The sequence below is a fragment of the Schistocerca piceifrons genome, chromosome 1, assembly GCF_021461385.2.
Source record: "Schistocerca piceifrons isolate TAMUIC-IGC-003096 chromosome 1, iqSchPice1.1, whole genome shotgun sequence".
In the NCBI taxonomy this organism is placed as follows: Eukaryota; Metazoa; Arthropoda; class Insecta; order Orthoptera; family Acrididae; genus Schistocerca; species Schistocerca piceifrons.
Window position 1 is genome coordinate 681,505,465 of NC_060138.1, and position 20,826 is coordinate 681,526,290.

Genomic DNA, 20,826 nt, shown 5'->3' on the forward strand with positions numbered 1-20,826 from the left:
TTCGTCGCTGCAAAAAGGTTTCGGAAACAACAGATGTTGCCCACGAACGCGCTGTAGTCTGTCAAAGCCTCATTAACAAAATTAGCTGCTCGCGAGAGAGAATCGGTGGGGCTCTCGTGCAACGTTTCTCCCGCTTATGATTTAAGCAGAGCAAATACGGCTGTAAGAGAATATAGCATCAACAATTCGAGCACCATTAAACTATACCACTGCAGCTCCAGTCAGCGGGAGTGACATCTCTCGAAATGGCGGTTCTGGAAACCTTCGCCAGACAGCGACTTGGGGCAACGAGAGAACGTAAGGTTTCTACGAGATGTAACATATGTTCTAATTCACTGATACCGTCGTAATAATAACTCCTTCACGATTAAGAAGATGTTACATTAATCTATTTGTGTGTTTATTCCTTCATATGAAAACTACACGTTTTCTATAGCTAGTACAAGTACGAAATGAACGGGGATCTCGAGAAAATCGAAAATCAGCTGCTGTCTACGAAAGAAATCTGCGTATCATCCTGAGCTTGTCACTTGTTTCTCATGTAGTCTCACAAAAATAGTTACAATTCTTGGTTTGTAAAACAAAAAAATTCTTGGGCATATCCGATATTTTTGTTACTACACGTTGACGGAAATCGGAAGAGCTACACCGTATGAACACCTTCAGCGGACGCTACCAAACATATCCTTCAGTATTTTCATGCCTGTGGGATGTGTTGGTAACAGTTTCAACATTATGCTAGCGTATTTTCAGTGTAGAGAAAAGCTGTTCATATAGATCAGGGATGCACAGACAGCGGCAAGCGGGTTGCATGCGGCCCGCCATTGATCTTAAGGTGCTCCGCGTCTCACCGTTCTTTCTTGTAATTTTATTTTTTTACCCGCAGTACGGAATAATAACTTACATCAAGTCACGTTATTTTCGTATTTTATGCAGGCAATGTTTCTGTAGAAAGAAAGTGTTGTAATGATATCTGTTAAATAAAATAAATATTTGTGAAACAAACGATGAAAAACTAATTATTTTCTCTCTTTTTGCGGCCGTTTCGTAGTTACAGTGAGGCTTTTGCGGCCCGCGGTACCAGCAAGTCTGTACACCCCTGATATACAGCATGATTCAGCGGCCCCTAACGATGTCGTTTTATGCAGCCTGCAGTGTTGCAACTGGCGTTAAAAACCACGAGCGAGGATTTTAGTATTCTCTTACTCGCTTCGCGCAAACAATCCTACAGAAAAATTAACAGGACCTTTTTATCAGAAATTCCTGTAGTTAAATTTTGCACTGGAATACGTTTTCGCTGGAGGCCACGGTTTTCAAGTCATTCAAGAAGAACGTACAAAAATGACCGTCAAACGAACGTCTACACCCACATTCATTCCTCACCAGTCAGAATTTTCAGTGTGTTGTTCGTGGCACCCTCCCCTACCAATGTACCAAAATTTCCGAGTACACAAAATATTCGACCTTTTTCGGTCTCTTATTGACTGACCTGTTACGCTGCCAGTATAATCGGCTATTTCATTGACATTATTAATTTAAACCTGTCCGTGAGGGTAAAGAAAGAAAATCGACTTTTGCAAATGTTACGCTAAAACTAATTACGCTGAGATTTGATCCATCCTTAACCCTTAGAAGCACGGTAGTTCCATTTTGTTTTTGAAGGCCAGATATTACGTAGAGGGTTGGATAAAACGACATCGATAGGGCCAGCTGAATCACACAATAGATGAAGAACGGTATGATTAGATGATGGCTGTTAGGTGCGTCTAACAATACTGGAACTTTCCAGGTCTCTATCGCAACACAGTTTTCCCATGGGATGCGCTTATGCAGCTTCGCAATCTTTCGGACTTGAATCATTGGCGTCAAGGCCTGGAAGTATCACACCGGTAGATGGAACAGAAGTTGGTTGTTGTGCCGTGACTACAGTCCAGCGGAGACGAGACGCACTCGAAACAACAGTGTGCCAAGGAGGATTACAGATCGAGAAGACCGTAGAATTGTTCAGCTGTCTCTGACGAACAGGTGGATGATAACAGTGGAAATCCGGACAGAGGATCTGATTACTGAAAGCTGCGTTGACATTTAGAGTCACCATACATCGTTTGCTCCTGACAGCATATCAGAGGCGTGTTATATAGTTAAAATCAGAATCAGCTGGGACACTGAGTAACATTTGTAGTGTTTTGTGATGAATCTTGCTTTTGTTTGTGACCGTAAGATTGATAGCAACTTGTCTGTAAACGACCTTGTGAAAAGTCAAAGAAAGCACCTATTCTCTAGACCCATACGTCTCTGTCTCCTAGAATCATGACGTGGGGAGCTATTAAATATGACAACAAGACTGATTATTAAAGGGTGACTGAATTCCGGGATGATGTTACAAACATTTAGGGATGATGGAGAAAGGTAAATGTATGACTCTGTGGTAAGAAATCCTGATCAGGAAACGACGAGTCCAAAATTATATGCGAAAATCCTTATGGTAACTCTGACATCATCAACAATATCCCAATATATTTTTCCTGAAGCATAACAAGCCACGATCTTCTACCAGATCCGACAACTAGCGGTGATATACCCACATACTCGTACGGCGTGCGATTAGTTGCAGTGTTCGGAAATCATAGGTCGAAGCATTAGTGACAATGGAAGTTTTGGTCAGATCTGGAGGCGCACTAAGATATATTTCAGGTTCAGCATGGACCAAAATAAGAAAAAAATGTCTAGAAACTTGGGCTCTAAAATGCATACATTAAGAGTTCCAAACACGTGTTCATCTTCGCTACTGTGAAACACAACTCTTCTTCTGAATAAGTGCCCATAGTATGAAACATGGATTGGATAAAGTTGTAAGTGCCCGTAGCTCTTAAGGTATGAATTTTAGAGCTTATATTTACCGGATTTTTTTTTTCTTTTTTTGGTCCACACTACCTCGTCTCCAAATATGGAAAGCAAAGAACTTGCAATAGAAGAGCGGGCCGATGTGGCCGAGCGGTTCTAGGCGCTTCAGTCCGGAACCGCGCTGGTGCTACGGTCGCAGGTTCGAATCCTGCCACGGGCATTGATGTATGTGATGTCCTTAGGTTAGTTAGGTTTAAGTAGTTTTAAGTCTAGGGGACTGATGACCTCAGATGTTAAGTCCCATAGTGCTTAGAGCCATTTGAACCATTTGCAATAGAAGAAATGAGTTTCACAGCACTGAAGGTGAACAAGTGCTCATTGTTCTTAAGTTATGAATTTTAGAGCCCATGATTACAAGACATTTTTCTCTCTCTTTGGTCCATACTGTCACCTCTGGAAGTTGCCTGCCCTACAATATTAGCTACAACAATACCGGTACATGTACTCCACTATCAGAGGTAAGAGGTATCGGAAAGATACCTCGTCGTCGACGAGTGTTAAATGCTAATCTTTCTCTTTTTCATTTTAGTCATTAGGATACCTTAGCACGCCTCCAGGTCTGACCAAAAGTTCCATTGTCACTGATGTTTCGACCTATGATTTCCGAACACTGCAACTAATCGCACGGTGTACATGTATGTGGGAATATCACCGCTATTTGTCGCATCTGGTAGAGGATCGTGGCTTATCATGCCACATGAAAAACATATGAATTGAATTGTGATCTCTGCTGTAAAACGCAAAAGATTTTAAGAGAACATGGCCAATTGAGACAACATGAAATAATTGCCTAACAGGATAGTTTCTGGAACATTTTATCTCTAACTAAAACATGCCTGCAAGAGAAATAAATAATATCTTCCTCTCTCTGTGACTCGAAACGTCTTGAGTGGATTTAATATCATCACGAAAGCCACTCAAAATATGGCACACCCGTGGAGATGAGACCTCTTCCCAAACGGTCGCGCCTTCGAGTCTCAGCGATAGCAATTTCTGGCGTCATTTCCACATAAAAATGTCGCCAAAATTTTGATATAAAATAAATCATAAGTCAATTGCGTCAAATTAAAAAGGCAGCAAATGTAATAAAAACAATTGTGCTACGTTAGAAATATTGCTAGCTCCTCGAATCACAGTTCAGTTTCATGTCACACCAGATGGGCCACTCATACTTGCTGAGCCCAAGCCCAAGCCCCCGTTTCTCTTCTTTCTCCATCATTTCCTCCTCTCTTTGAAGATTTTAATGTGTTCGCCAACTTGCTACGTCACCATCTGGTTGCCGACATTAGCTCTATGGAAGAAAGTCAGATCAGAAAATGAGATAACAAAACTAGAAGATGAGTTTTGCTATTTGAGTGGTAAAATAGCTTATGATGACCAAAGTACAGAGGATATAAAATGTAGACTGCCAGTAGCAAGAAAAGCGTTTCTGAAGACAATAAATATAAATTTAAGTGTTTGGAAATCAATTCTGATGGCGTTTGACAGGAGTGTAGCCTTGTACGGACGTGAAACGCGGACGTTAAACAGTTCAGACGAGAGAACGGAAACTTTTGAAACGTGGTGCTACAAAAGAAAGCTCAAGATTAGATAGGTAGATCGCGTAACTGGCTGGGAGGTACTGAACAGAATGGCGGAGAAAAGAAATTGGGCCACACCTTCGCTAAAAGAAGAAATCGGTTTATAGGGCACATTTTAAGACATATTAGGGAATTTAGGAAACAGTATGGTTAAGGTGGATTAATGAAATACAGTTGCAGGACTTCTGGTCTGATCAGTACAAGATTAATGAAATACAGTTGCAGGACTTCTGGTCTGATCAGTACAAGATTATCAACATAAAATTAAATAGGAGTAATGCAAGAGTAAGTCTGATATTGAATAAGAAAACAGGAATGCGAGTAAGGTACTATGAACAGCACAATGAACGCATTATCGCAGCCAAGATAGATACAAAGGCAATAGCCATTACAGAAGTACAAGTTTATGAGCAGACTACCTTCACAGATGATGAAGGGACTGAAAGAATGAGTGATGAGATAAAAGAAATTACTCAGCTAGTAGGAAATTAAGGAGACGGGATCTGCTGAGGGTCTGAAAGAGAACAATGGGCAATAATTGACTGAAACAGTGGAAATAACTACAATAGAAGAAGAATGGGTAGCACTGTAAGATGAAATAGTGAAGGCAGCATGGGATCAAATAGGCAAAAAGACAAGTTCCCGTAGAAATCCTCGGATAACACACGACATATTGAATTCAAATGACGAAAGGATAAAATATGAAAATGCAGCAAATGAAGCAGGCAAAAGGAAATACAAAGGTCTAACAAGTGAAATAGGTAGAAAGTGCAAAGTGATGAAGCAGAGATGTCTAAAGGGAAATAATAAAACTGTAGAACTATGTATGATCATGGGAAAGATAGATGCCACCTTTAGGAAAATTAGTTTTGGAAAAAAGAGAAGTGCCTGTATGAATACCAACAGCTCAGATGGCAAAACAGTACTAAGCAAAACAGGGAAGGATGAAATGTTGAAGGAATATACTGAGACTATACACAAGGGAAGCTAATTTTAAGACAATACTGTAGGAAGGGAAGAGGAAGCAGATGAAGATGAGAAGGGACATATTATGCTGAGAGAAGAAATCGACAGATTACTGAAAGACTTAAGTCGAAACAGTTTCCTGGGGTAGGCAATATTCCCTCCGATTATTGAGATCTTGGGGAGAGCCAGTCTCTATATGCAGGCTATTTACCTTTAGACTTCAAGGATAATGTAATAATTCCTTTTCCACAGAAGGCATGTGCTGACAGAAGGATCAACACCCGGCTTAATGAGCAGAAGATCAGTTGTCTGGGAAACGTGGATAAATCAGCAGTAGCTGATCATACACTAGGACTAGGAAACCACCAAATTTGATTGTCTGATACTGCAGTTTTATCAAGATCCAATTATTCCTAATCTATGTTGTACAGGGGTACCATAGAAATTCAAAAACCACAAACAGCGGTTTAACAGAAAAGAAGGACTGAAATGAGTCGAGTTGTAGTCCTTAGTGATAAAGCAAACAGCACCTACTCAGCTGCAGGAAAGGCTCCATAATATACGCCTACGCGTCTCTGTCATCTTTTTCAGCAATCGGATTACGTTACGACCCAGTCGTCGTCTTTGTAGCCTCTGATGATTTCTCCAGTATTAGGAGGCGAAACGTTAGGCAAAGAAACATGCGGCCTAGTGCCCATATAACTAAAATCACTAGTGATTCCAAGTTATTGTCGATGAGTTTTACGTGGGGCTTTATCAGTCCAGTAAATGCGAATACACCATATTTTCTTCCAACCCCAAAGTACTATATGTAACTTCGTGAACTGGAGCCTTGTCAAGCCAATAGGGAACATTTTATTCCAAACAGTTGCCACAATTTGGCAGGCATACTATCAACAACTTCCTTCTCTGAATACCAAAATATTTTGTGGTGTGCCACTTACATAGGGAGACGTGTCCATAGCAATACAATTAGAGAAATCAGAGCTTGTACGGACAGATTTAAGTGTCCATTTTGTCTCATGCTATTCGAGAGTGGAACCGAGAGAGATATTTTGAAAATGGCTTCTTACACCCTCTGTGAAACACGAGAACGTGGATCAACGTGTAATCAGAATAATCGTGTAGATACCACGTTAAACAGTGACTGACAGTTACACGAGAGTTGACTGAAAAGTAATGCCTCTGCCTTCGTAACTCTTCAACAGTTGGCAGCATTGGTACGTGGCAGGTACTCGCTTGTTCCGTAGCCTCTTCTCTACAGCTCCAGTTGGCGGGAAGCCTTAGCATTGAACGGTTGTGTTGTTACAGGGTAAAGCATGGAACCCTGCGCAGACGATCGGTCAATGCGATAAGCAACGTGCAGTTATTGAATTCTTGACAGCAGAAGGTTTCAGCCCAAAGTAGATTCATCAGAGAATGAAAGCAGTTTATGATGATTGTGTTGATGAGAGTTCTGTGCGTCTTCATTCTCGTAACGCGAGAGGAGTTCCTGGCAAATTTCAAGTCTGTGCGCTTTCAGTTCAGGAGTCAGCATCCATGGTACCCATCGTGCACAGATCTTCCGGTAGCCGAGCAAAGCAATAATGTGACACACACGTTCTCGTGAAACGCCGTTCTCGTGATACGACGATCGGCCTGAATCAATATGTCAACATTTTGCTTGTGAAACTCGGTGGTTGCTGTAACAGGACGTCCAACTCTTTGTTTGTCACGCAGGTCAGATGTTCCATCCTCAACATCTTTAAACTTACTCGCCCAACGACGCACAGCGCTCACATCAACACCATCACCATAAACTGCTTTCATTCTCTGATGAATCTCCTGTGGGGTGACACCTTCTCCTGTCAAGAATTCAACGACTTCACGTTGCTGAAATCGCACTGACCGACCGTCTGCGCAGGGTTCCATACTTTACACTGTAACAACACAACCGCTCAACGATAAGGCTTCCCGCCAACTGGAGCTGTAGAGAAGAGGCTGTGGAACAAGCCAGTACCTGCCACATACCAATGATGCCAACTGTTGAAGAAAGGTGGAGGCATTACTTTTCAGTCAAAATCTCGTACAATGGACTAAATGGGAGCGCCAGGGAGTTACAAACCACGAAGAAACGACATTAAACACTGACATGTTCGAAGAATTTGTCCTTGCATCGAGTCGACACTAGCGCAATATAAAAAAATTACATTACACAAATCAGTGCTGCATGAAGGTTATATGTCGAATACTAATCTGCCGTTAGAAATATTAGCTCTATCTTTTTGTCACTTGTTGACGCTATACCATAACCACGAATCACTTAGAGCAACCACAAGGGCCCTGTCTGTAGCTGTTAAGATCTGCATCTACGTGCGTTCTAAGTAAATATCATTATAATTTCTGGTTTTCCTTGAATCACGCGCCATGACAATGATTACTGTTTGGTAGTCTATAGTAATATAAACTTAATCTTATATTCAGGATTCCTATAGAAGTAGCACATTCGAGTAGGGGTTTGTACCTAGGTGCCTCACTGAAATAGTGTGTTTGCAACTTCCGTCACATCTCAAATCTACCACCGTCTGAGAGTCAAGTGTGGACACTTGTTATTCGTGCTCAAGGCTGTGTGTCAGGATATGTTTCACTGACGGACTAAGACCTACTGCTTGCTGCTCCCCTCCATACCCTATCGAAAAACAGTGATCGCTGGGCTTGAAATTTTGTAAGCATTTCTCCCAGAGGGTATAGGTGTATGTGATCTGTTGTTAGGCAATTTAATTTTTCAGTAAATCTATAATATTATCTTGTAAATAAAGAAACAATATGAGAATCCCTGCTACATGTATCAATACAGACTTGATTTCCCCTGATATGAATCTGGTACACTCAGATAACATTCTGGTATATGAGGAATGGCACTTTTTTTAAAGCACTCTGTTTTTCAGTTTCATAGTATGCTACCAAATGTATGGAAGTCTACAGAGAGCACTGGGAGTGAAGTGTTAATATTTGTGTAGTCATATTGTTTTGTCCAAACCCTGCAGTCTGAATCATGATTTCAATAGTCGTACGCTACACTATGTGATCAAAAGTACCGGACACCTATTAGTAGTCATTAATACGGTGTGTGTCCACCCTCAACCTTTATAACGGCTTCAACTCCGAGGAAGAAACTTTCAGCAAGATGTGTGAATGTTTGTGGAGGAATGCCAGTCCATTCTTCCTCAAGAGCGAAAACCAAGAACGTAGTGATGTTGGGCACCGGTGACAGGAGTGAATTCGACGTTCTAACTCAGCCCAAAGGTGTTCCATTGGGGCCGGCCGATGTGGCCGAACGGTTCTAGGCGCTTCAGTCTGGAACCACGCGACCGTTACGGTCGCAGGTTCAAATACTGCCTCGGGGATGGATGTGTGTGATGTCCTTAGGTTAGTTAGGTTTAAGTAGTTCTAAGTTCTAGGGGACTGATGACCTCAGATGTTAAGTCCCATAGTACTCAGAGCCATTTGAACCATTTTGTTCCATTGGGTACAGATCGAGACTCTGGGCAGACAAGTCTATTTCAGGCATGTTATTGCCCACAAATCTCGCCACACAAATGTCGCTTTATGACAGGGTGCCGATGCAAACAATCATCGTCTCCGGAATGTTTCTCTACCGTACGCAGTACACTACACCGTAAACTGTGTCCACATCCTTCCCCATTTAAGCACAGAAAGGGGGCCACAACCTAACCACGAAAAACTCCCCCGTACCACAACACCACCCCTTCCATACTTTACATGATGCCATGTAATCTTGTCCAGGCATTCGCCAAACACAAACTATTCCATCAGATTGCCGCAAGGTGCAGCGTGATTTATCACTTCAAATCACTCGGTTTTAGTCGTCCACCATCCAGTGGCGTCGCGTCTCTCTTTAGACGACCTCGGGCGCCACTTAGCAATGACTACAGAAATGTGTAGCTTATGAGGACCTACTCGACCATTGTATCCCACTCTTTTTAGCTCCTTACACAGACAGTCACTGAGCTAGCTGAACTGCTGATAGCACTCAGGAACTCAAGAGTGATTCCTCCAGCTGATTTAGTAGCGGTTGTTCCTTCGAGTTTGTACGTCACAATCATGTCAACAACGGTCGCCTTGGGCAGCTTCACGAGGGTTGTAATGTCTCTGATGTATTTGTTACTCACAAAATGTATTCGCATCATGAGCTGTATAATGTAATGATGACAATGAAAAGCTGTGCTAGACCGTGACTTGAACTCGGATTGCCGGCCGGAGTGGCCGAGCGGTTCTACGCGCTTCAGTCTGGAACCGCGCGACCGCTACGGTCGCAGGTTCGAATCCTGCCTCGGACATGGATGTGTGTGATGTCCTTAGGTTAGTTCGGTTTAAGTAGTTCTAAGTTCTAGGGGACTGATGACCTCAGAGTTAAGTTCCATAGTGCTCAGAGCTATTTGAACAATTTTTTTGAACTTGGATTGCTAGCGTTCGCCGTACCATTAGGCAATCCGAGCATGCCTCACGGCTAGACCCAAACTTCCCTATGCCGTCAACCATACACTACACTGTAAAATGTGTCCATATCCTTCCCCATTTAAGCACAGAAAGGGGGCCACAACCTAACCACGAAAAACTCCCCTGTACCATAACACCACCCCTTCCATACTTCACGTGATGGCATGTAACCTTGTCCAGGCATTCGCTCAACAGAAACTATTCCATTACATTCGTACATCCATTACGCGTATTTCTGTACAGGGTAGACATTGTAATGGAAAGTCGTTTGTCAGGTGTCGGCGGATAAACGCGATATTGCAATGCATGCACATGTGAACAACATTGCATTGTACTTGTGACCACCACAGGCACTACAGTATCGGATTTATTACTCAGGTGACATACAGTGACTACTACACGTTCGAGGTCATTGAACTCTCCTGATCGACCCATTCCGTTGTTACTGCTTCTCTACTCTCTCCTCACCTCTTTTTATCCTGGAGGATCCGCCTCTCGTGACATAAAGTGGTCAATTCTGCATTACGTAGGGGTGTCTGGATACTTTTGATCAGATAGAGTACATTTTTTAAAAATATGAGTAAAGTGTAAAGCCTTTTATTTTTCAGACTGGAACAACGTCTTACGTCGCAATGTGAAGGTTCTGCGATTTGGTGGGGTATGGCGGCCAGCTTCCAAAAGCGGCTGGCGGTCCTGCGCGTTCCCACTGTACTTCGCCTCAGTGTGTGGCAGCCTGCTCAACATCATAGGGCTGGACATCGTCAGGAGCTGGCTGCTGTGGGGGGACATGACCGAGGTCACCTTCGCCCTCGTGTCCGCCATGACCAACGTCAACGGCGTCTTCAAGATGGTCCACTGCTTCAGACACTTCGAGACGTACAGCCTACTGGTGAGCGAGCTGAACGGCCTCGTAGCGCTCCAGCGGCCATATTGCGAGGGGAACGGCGACCTCATGGCGGCCTTTCGCAAGGCGTGCCGGAGGGCTGCGCGGCTCACGATTGGCTGCCTGACGTACATGAACGTCCTGGGGCAGATGTGGTGCGTAGTGCCGCTGGTGTCCCACGTGCCGCCAGACAGCAGGGAGAGTCCGCTGCCCCTGGTCAGCCTGCCCGGCCTGCACAGGGAGAATCGCGGATGGTACTTGTTCGCCTACCTGGTGGAGTGCCACGCCGTCTTCTATTGGAACTTCGCCAGCCTCGGCATGGACATGTTTTTCGCCTCGATCATGATCCAGGTAACGGGCCAGCTCAACATCCTCAACATTCGGCTGACACAGCTGAGACAGGAAGGGTCAACAGAAGACCGGGCTTCACTATCCAGGTCCACTGGATTCAACCTCAGCAGAAACGACCGACATCAGGAGCGGAGAGCCAATAATTTTACCAGAATGAACAGCGAATTGTGCGAGTGTGTGAAACATCATCAAGCAATACTAAAGTAAGTTCACTGAGTTAGTTACACGTTATGTGTAAGTTTCCCTTAGCACAGGGCTTCACAACATACGTGCTCGCGGAGCAAGCTGCGAGCAGCAAGGCGCGTGCACGGAGCAGCGCGAGCACGCTACCCCCACTACCGGACCAGAACGAAGAGGAGGGAGAGTCACGTGGGGCACACAACAGCTGCCGCCAGTCAATGTAAATCCGCGGCCACCTGCAGGGATGTCACTCACGAATTATTACTGCCACAAATGAAACAAATAAAGGAGAATGCACACGTGGCACATAATTTTATTAGCTTAGTGCATGCCTCTACATTCGCATTAATTTGTGAACTGTTACACAATAAAAGGTGTCACTGAAGTGTGGAGTTCTCGGTTATCTTGTACTTTTTGCCCTATACAATTGCATCTACGTTCGGAGTAATTGTTCTTTTGCATTGTAGGCGCAGCGTGCATTTTAAATTTCGATCAGACAATGCGTTTCTCAGGCGCGTCTTGTTACATTTCATTGCAGAGAACAGTTGTTCACAAACATACGTGGAACCGAACGTTGATATAATTGTAGCCGCCAGTTTGTGCAAACGAGGAAATCTATCCCGACGGAAGTGTCTGTAGAATTCCAAAATGTTTTTCTTGTTCTGAAATTTGTCTCTGTATTCTCTGTCACACTCCAGGTCAATAATTTCTAGTTGCAGCTCAGGACGAATCTCTTCAATATTCGCCGAATATGGAGAGGAGAACAGTTCAAAATCACTGTCTAGTGCTGTCAGACCTTGAAAGCGTTGATCAAATTCTTCCTTAAGGGCAACTAAACTATGTGAATAACGTTCACAGTCTTTGTGAACATCATGATAATTTAGGAAAATGAGCTAGATTTCCTGTTTCCAGCTGACTCACTTCAAAGTGTCAATTTCATTTTAAAAGCTCGTATTCGATCTATGAAATGAGTAATTAGCAGATCATTACCTTGTAGTGAAATGTTCAAAGCATTCAGATGGCTAGTTAAATCTGCTAAGAACGCGAGATCACATTTCCATGAAGGCTCTTTCAATTCAGGAACACACGTTTTTTATTTCCATGAACATATTTATCTTATCTAATAGGCAAAAAAATCGATTTAATAATTCGCCACGACTAAGCCAGCGGACCTCGCTGTATTAAGGCAGGCTACCATACTGGCTTTCTACATCCTCAAGAAAGCTTTTAAATTGCCTGTGTTGTAGCTCATGCTTCCTTATACACTCCTGGAAATGGAAAAAAGAACACATTGACACCGGTGTGTCAGACCCACCATTCTTGCTCCGGACACTGCGAGAGGGCTGTACAAGCAATGATCACACGCACGGCACAGCGGACACACCAGGAACCGCGGTGTTGGCCGTCGAATGGCGCTAGCTGCGCAACATTTGTACACCGCCGCCGTCAGTGTCAGCCAGTTTGCCGTGGCATACGGAGCTCCATCGCAGTCTTTAACACTGGTAGCACGCCGCGACAGCGTAGACGTGAACCGTATGTGCAGTTGACGGACTTAGAGCGAGGGCGTATAGTGGGCATGCGGGAGGCCGGGTGGACGTACCGCCGAATTGCTCAACACGTGGGGCGTGAGGTCTCCACAGTGCATCGATGTTGTCGCCAGTGGTCGGCGGAAGGTGCACGTGCCCGTCGACCTGGGACCGCACCGCAGCGACGCACGGATGCACGCCAAGACCGTAGGATCCTACGCAGTGCCGTAGGGGACCGCACCGCCACTTCCCAGCAAATTAGGGACACTGTTGCTCCTGGGGTATCGGCAAGGACCATTCGCAACCGTCTCCATGAAGCTGGGCTACGGTCCCGCACACCGTTAGGCCGTCTTCCGCTCACGCCCCAACATCGTGCAGCCCGCCTCCAGTGGTGTCGCGACAGGCGTGAATGGAGGGACGAATGGGGACGTGTCGTCTTCAGCGATGAGAGTCGCTTCTGCCTTGGTGCCAATGATGGTCGTATGCGTGTTTGGCGCCGTGCAGGTGAGCGCCACAATCAGGACTGCATACGACCGAGGCACACAGGGCCAACACCCGGCATCATGGTGTGGGGATCGATCTCCTACACTGACCGTACACCACTGGTGATCGTCGAGGGGACACTGAATAGTGCACGGTACATCCAAACCGTCATCGAACCCATCGTTCTACCATTCCTAGACCGGCAAGGGAACTTGCTGTTCCAACAGGACAATGCACGTCCGCATGTATCCCGTGCCACCCAACGTGCTCTAGAAGGTGTAAGTCAACTACCCTGGCCAGCAAGATCTCCGGATCTGTCCCCCATTGAGCATGTTTGGGACTGGATGAAGCGTCGTCTCACGCGGTCTGCACGTCCAGCACGAACACTGGTCCAACTGAGGCGCCAGGTGGAAATGGCATGGCAAGCCGTTCCACAGGACTACATCCAGCATCTCTACGATCGTCTCCATGGGAGAATAGCAGCCTGCATTGCTGCGAAAGGTGGATATACACTGTACTAGTGCCGAAATTGTGCATGCTCTGTTGCCTGTGTCTATGTGCCTGTGGTTCTGTCAGTGTGATCATGTGATGTATCTGACCCCAGGAATGTGTCAATAAAGTTTCCCCTTCCTGGGACAATGAATTCACGGTGTTCTTATTTCAATTTCCAGGAGTGTATAATTGGTTGTACGAACAACAACACTCATCACATTTTTTAGAGCGATACTCTTTGCACATAATTTTTCCTGGTGGATCACACAGTGAACGCCCCTTATTTCTTTCGGCACGGTCAGTTTTTACATTTTCTCCTTCAACAGCGCAACGAAACCTGATTTTTTCCCTGTCATCGCTGGTGCACCGTCTGTAGACACTGAAACTTAAGAATTCCACGACAATCCTATATTTTCAACACTTTCTTCAACACTACTTCAAATATCACCTCCGGTTGTAGTGTTCTTCATGGCTACTACATCGAGGACCTCCTCCCTCACCTGAAGATCTCTATTAACACCTCTAATAAATATGGCAAGCTGTGCTGTTCCAGTGATATAAACACTTTCGTCCAGAGCTAGAGAATACGCCATAAAATCTTTACAGATATTTGCAAGCTGGCTCTGGACGTCGTATGCCATGTCCTGTATGGGACACATAATGGTCATGTTAGATAATGGCAGAATCCGAAACTGTTCAACTTGAGATGGACACAAATGTTCCGCTGCAACTACCAAACATTCTTTTATTAAATCGCCATCAGTGAAGGGGCACAGGGCTTTTGCTAAAAGCAAAGCAATTTTGTAACTAACTCAGAGCTGCCTCAGTTGGTTTTTCTTCGTCGTCCAGATCTTCTTCGGATAGCTTCCTTTTAAGTTTAACCCTGCTGTTCTGTTCGGGTCTATATGACCCGAAACGAATATGAACGTTATTTTACATTATGTAAATACCAATATATATTTATGAAACTTTGTGACTTTGTCTGAAAATGGATGAGCAGCATGTGTTTTAAAAGGTTTTAAAAAAGTTTAAGAAGTTTGGGCTTCAACTGTAATAGTTGCATATGTAATGTTCGGGTCATAATGACCCGACACAAATATGTTTAGTGTAACTCGTATTTATTTCTAAAATCTGGAAATGGCGAAAATTATTTTTGTTGTGTTGTGTGGGAATAGTGACTGCATCATTCCAACTTACTCTCAACAATCACCTAAAGCTCCATGCGTTCACAACAATGGGCTTGTTTGTTGCTTTCCCCAGGAAATAATAATTGGCAGTTCTCAATAATTGGAATGCTTTGTTTCTGCCCAGTTTGACTTGTGACACCATGGCGATGAGACCATTGAATGATCGTGAGTTGGAAGAAATAGTAAATGCCTCACCAGATGAAGGATCACTTTCTGAGTTTGAAGATCACATCAGCAATGCATCTGAAAGCGAGTGTTCCGATGACAGTTACGACAGTCCACAGCCCATACAAAATAGTGTAGAGACTTTTCTTTCTAAAAATGGGAATATAGAATGGCAGTTGCATCCACCAGCACAACATGGTCGCCTACCAGCTTCGAACATCATCAAGAGTACCCCAGGAGTTACCAGGTATGCAGTCAGCAGAATATCTGATGTAAAATGTTCATTTGAAGCAGTATTTCACACAGCGCTTCAAAATGAAATAATAGAGATGACAAATATTGAAGGGCAGCGAGTTTATGGTGAACAGTGGACAGATATTGATGGTTCTGTTTTCCATGCATACTTAGGACTCTTACTCCTAGCGGGTGTATATCGATCTCATGGGGAGTCTACAAAAAGTTTGTGGGATAAAGATACTGGGCGAAACATATTTCGAGCAACCATGTCTCATGAAACATTCTGTAAGATATCACGTGTCCTGCGATTTGACAAGAAATCTACTAGAGAGGAAAGACGACGTACTGACAAACTTGCCGCAATTCGTAGTATTTGGGAGAAGTGGGTAGAGGTCCTTCCTAAACTGTATAATCCAGGAGAAAATGTTACTGTTGACGAGCAGTTAGTAGCATTTAGAGGTCGCTGTCCATTCAAGCAGTATATCCCAAGTAAACCGGCAAAATATGGGATCAAAATATGGACCATGTGTGACAGCAAAACTTCATACGTACTGAAAGCCCAAATTTATACAGGAAAGGTGAGTGGAGCGGCACCAGAAAGAAATCAGGGAATGAGGGTGGTATCTGATCTCACTTCTGAGTTACGTGGTCAGAATATCACGTGTGACAACTTTTTTACGTCGTACAATTTGGGGCAGCTGCTTCTGAAAAGGAAATTGACTATGTTGGGAACTATACGGAAAAATAAGCCGGAGCTTCCACACAAAATGACCAACAAGGAGGTACACAGCTCTTCATTTTACTTCACAAATGACACTACTGTGGTTAATTATATTCCTAAGAGACACAAGAATGTTGTACTTATGAGCACTCTCCACCATGATGCGGAAATCAGTGACAGGGCTGATAAGAAGCCAAAAATGATTTTGGACTATAATTCAACCAAAGGTGCTGTAGACACGCTTGATCAGTTATTAGGTACATATACATGCAAACGAAAAAGTAATAGGTGGCCAATGATAGTTTTCTACAATATTCTTGATGTTTCTGCTTATAATGCATACGTTTTGTGGATTTCGGTTGACCCTAATTGGAATGCAAGCAAATTGACTAGAAGGAGAATATTCTTGGAGGAACTTGGAAAGTCACTGATAAAAGAACATATTGCATCAAGAACGCATTTCCCAAGAACAGAAGATTCTTTGAGAATGGTCACAAGCATCCAAAACCCGAATGATGTGGGTGGTGTGTCAGAATCGGTAACAACAAGAAAATCTACAAAACGTGCACGCTGTAAGTTCTGTCCATCAAGTAATGACAATAAAACAAACATGGTGTGTGGAAAATGTAGTAAACATATTTGCAAGAAACATGTAACCTACTTGTGTCCACAGTGCAAGCAGTAAGAAAAGAACTGTAGTATTTTATAAGATGATTGTATTGAAAATTCTGTTGTTTCAAATTTATGTGAATACTTGTGCCTAAACTACAATCAGTAAGAAGAGAGGATTCTAAAGTTGTAGTGCTTTCTATGTTGGAATGTAATAAAAAAACTGTAGTGTGTTCTGTACTGTAGTGTGCTCTAAGATGAATATCTGTAATGACAACTGTCTGTTGTTAGAAAATGTCAATACTTACGTCTAAACTGTCAACAATAAGAATAGAAGTATGGAAAAACTGTAGTGCTTTCTAAGTTGAATGCCTGTAATGGAAACTGTCTGTTGTTTCAAATTTATGTGCATATTTAAATGAAAAATATCCCTCAATAAAGTTGTATGCATTGTTATTATTATTATTATTACCATTATTATTATTATTATTATTATTATTATTATTACTAACAAGGTACTGGAATAGAACAACAATGTCGATAGCTAAAACTGTACCAAAATTTATGTTTCTAAAGCATTTTGATATGTCGGGTCATATTGACCCGAACAGTATATATGTCAAGTAAAAGTGAACAGAACAGCAGGGTTAATAGCTTCCTGTGCGCGATCTGGTCCATCACATTTTCCACTTCCGTAGTCTATCGCGTGGTACGACATAGAATGTCGCTGCAAATTAAATTTCCTAAAAGAATTCAGCGTTTGGTGACATACTAAACATTTTGCAACACCATCTTTTTCTGTAAACCAATACAATTCATCCCAAAGGGGGTTGAACTGCGAAAGCATGGTTGGGGTTACACAACGGTGACTTGACATGATTCTTAACCAACGAAGTGACTGTTATCTGAGCTGATCTAGTACTTTAAACGTTACACAGTCGGTGCGAATTCAATAGGCACGCTGCGGCCCTATTCAAGCATGCGCGCGCATTTCCCCTCCCTCCCCTCCCTCCCTGCTCAAGGACGTTGCATCTGCTCGCGAGCACGTGCCTGAGCAGACGCGAGTACTCGCGCTCAAAACCGACCAGTTGTTAAGCCCTGCCTTAGCACAAAGCTTAACTATTATGTAATATGTATCAAGAAGTTGGCCCACACTACAATAGCCTCAACACGCCTTCTGATTCGTAGCTTTTTTCCATCCATCAGAAAATGAATTCCACTTACAGAATAACCGTGGAAGTGTTAGAAAACAAACACATTATGTGGAGATCTTTCATAGGCTCAGAAAAGTTAATTATCAGTACATATTACACAAATGTAATCTATAAGATTACTCTTTGGAACGTTAACAGAAATTTTATTTACTCTTTATGTAGCTCTTTGTGTGAGCCAGAGCCTCACTGTAATTTTTTGTCGTTCACAAAAAAACCAGTGTAACTAGTTTTAGTCGTCACGGTGCATTCTGTTAGCGTTACACATCGAGAATCATCGAAACACCGAGACAACAGATCTTTGATATACACTATCTGAAAAAAAGAACAAAGCACCCAGAAGACAATGTAACTTTGTGCACACACACACCGTCGGTCAGTATGCAAATGATTAGAATTACAGTTCACGGTGACAGGTAAAACGGCCACCAGAGTGTTTAGTGTTAGTCGTGTTTAGTGTTGGTACAAAACTCGGTCCGGTACATAAGGAGCGAGGACAGCGCCAGATGTTCAGTGATCACTGTGAAGGACACTGAAATCAAGCGTACTTGTGTGAGACAGCGTTTTTGGCTCCTGCCAGAGTATGAAACACGTCTCACTGTGGGACTACATTTAGCTGGCTGGTCGAATCGTGCAATATACGGATTTGTGCGGTATTTATATGTGACAGTGGCCCGATGTTAGAATTCATGGGAATGTGAAGGCAAGCATACTCGTCATGAGTGCTTTAGTCGACCGCGTCTGACCACGACTAGGGGAGATCGCCGTGTTGGGCACCAAGCACATCGTAACCCCTTCACATCTGCGCCTGCCATCCGAGAACACGTAATGGACTCCCTCAATATTCGGCATCATCTCGCACCATTGGTCGGAGACTAGTAGCCGCTGGACTAGGGATTACCGTGTCATGCGTAGACTACGCCGTTGCCAGTACAACACAAACGGCAGCATTTGGAGTGGTGCCATGACTGGGAAGCATGGGCTGCTGATTAATGACGTCCCATTGGATTCAGTGATGAATTGCGATTCTGCACCGCCCCAGATAGCTGTCGTCGATGAATATGGCGGCGACCTAGGAAGAGGTCGTATTCTTCTAGGGGGAGCATAACGGTGTTATTCCTGGCACCATGGTGTATGGAGCTGGGTGTCGGTTGTCACTTTAGGGCATAGCTGGCAGTAATTAATGGAGATCTGACGACACATCGGTATGTGTCCTCATGCGTTACCGTTCATGTGACAATATCGTGGTGTCATTTTTAAGAGGACAATGCTCGATCAGACACACGAGGTATTTATATGATCTGTCTGGTGGCGTTGAGATATTGCCATGCTCAACGACATCCCCAGATCTATTCCCGATAGAACACGTATGGGACCAGCTCAGAAGTCAACTCGATCCCAGTGACAGCACCCAGGATACCAATGACCAGTTACAATAGTTGAGGACCAGCTTGCCTTAGGAAAAGATATAACGGCTCTAATACACTCTTTCCAACCGGATCGGTGCATCCATCCTGGCTGGAGGGGATGCAACGTCATTCTTTTAAGTGGGCTCATACCGCCAAGTTCTTTGTAAATTTGACTCAATTTTGCAATTACTGGCATAACATCACAGCCCATTTCAACTTTGAAGTTCATTCCCTTTCGTTCTCCCTTATTATGTGCTAAACGTTCTTAGTCAGGCACTGGATTTCAAAGGGACCCGGGCTGACAATTCTCAGCCGCTTTGTAACCGTTGCCACAAGTCTGTTGCGATTGATAGAGATCACTCTGAAGAAGAATAAACCTGATGTGTTTCTGTCATCAGTTTTATATTACTCACTGGACTTTTTACAGCTCTTTGTAATAAAATCGTATTTCCAATGTGCTTTGTTTATGCCATAACGACACTAATTACATAAGCAGTGGCGGATTTAAAACTTTTGCGCCATAGGCATACCATATTATATGCGTATATGCGCCTGCACCAAAAAACATCTTTTAAGTAATAACTATTGCCCGATCACTTCACAATTGCCGTTTTAGGTGGGAGCGCAGTGAGCTGTTTCGTTGTTTTGAAGGACGCATCAGCGGTCTAGTCGCGCTCAATCAAAATGTAATATGGTTCCTGAACCGTACTTAGTGTACGGCAGCGGATAAAACAAACTTAAAACCGCATTGTCTTAACACATTCTTCTGTTGAAAGACAGCAGAAACGAACATAAGGAAAATAACTTTCCTTTTATGACCTAAAAATTCAGCAGAGCGTGTAGGAAACAACGGATTTTTGTCATACATTTACTTTTAATACGTTCTCTTACACGAAACCGTTGAAAATGAAAATAAAAAAGTTGTGTTACGATCTAAAAATTGAAGCGAACGTGTCATACATTAGAAATTCATATGTACTCTCACAGATATGCGTTCAAAATTAAAATTAAATTACGATCTAATAACTTGAATGTGTAGCAGATAAAAAAAACACGTTCGGTATTAATACGTGAATCTGTAGCAAAGCGTAAGAAATGAAATAGAGATTTTCCCCTTTTAGTCAGAAAAACGTCTTCAGAGTCCGCTTCTTTGTCAACATGAAGTTTGTGTTTTCATGATCTTTTATTGGTACATTCATAGTCTGTATCAGTCACAATCTCCATGGATTCAGGGGCGATTCTAGAAGTCGGTCAAGGGAGGGGGGGGGGGGGGGCTTGGGGGAATGGAATATCGCTTAACAAAAGGAGAGTTGGGGTCCTCCACCGACAAATCGGTAAAATTGAGTGTTGCTTAAAGTAGTTTTTGGTAACTGTTTTGGAGTTCAGGTTAAAAACGTGTCCACAGAATGTGTGTGCCCGGGA

General features: G+C 43.4%; 1 protein-coding gene across 1 annotated transcript in view; it reads left to right on the forward strand.

The window, feature by feature from the left end:
• The first annotated feature begins 240 nt into the window (after nucleotides 1-240).
• Nucleotides 241-20,826, forward strand: part of LOC124709008 (odorant receptor Or2-like) — an 86,686-nt gene continuing 66,100 nt past the window's right edge. Inside the window, exons 1-2 of the mRNA XM_047240643.1 lie at nucleotides 241-297; nucleotides 10,559-11,387. Of these exons, the coding sequence (XP_047096599.1) occupies nucleotides 246-297; nucleotides 10,559-11,387 (881 nt within the window). The 5' untranslated portion in view covers nucleotides 241-245. The remainder of the gene's footprint in view (nucleotides 298-10,558; nucleotides 11,388-20,826) is intronic.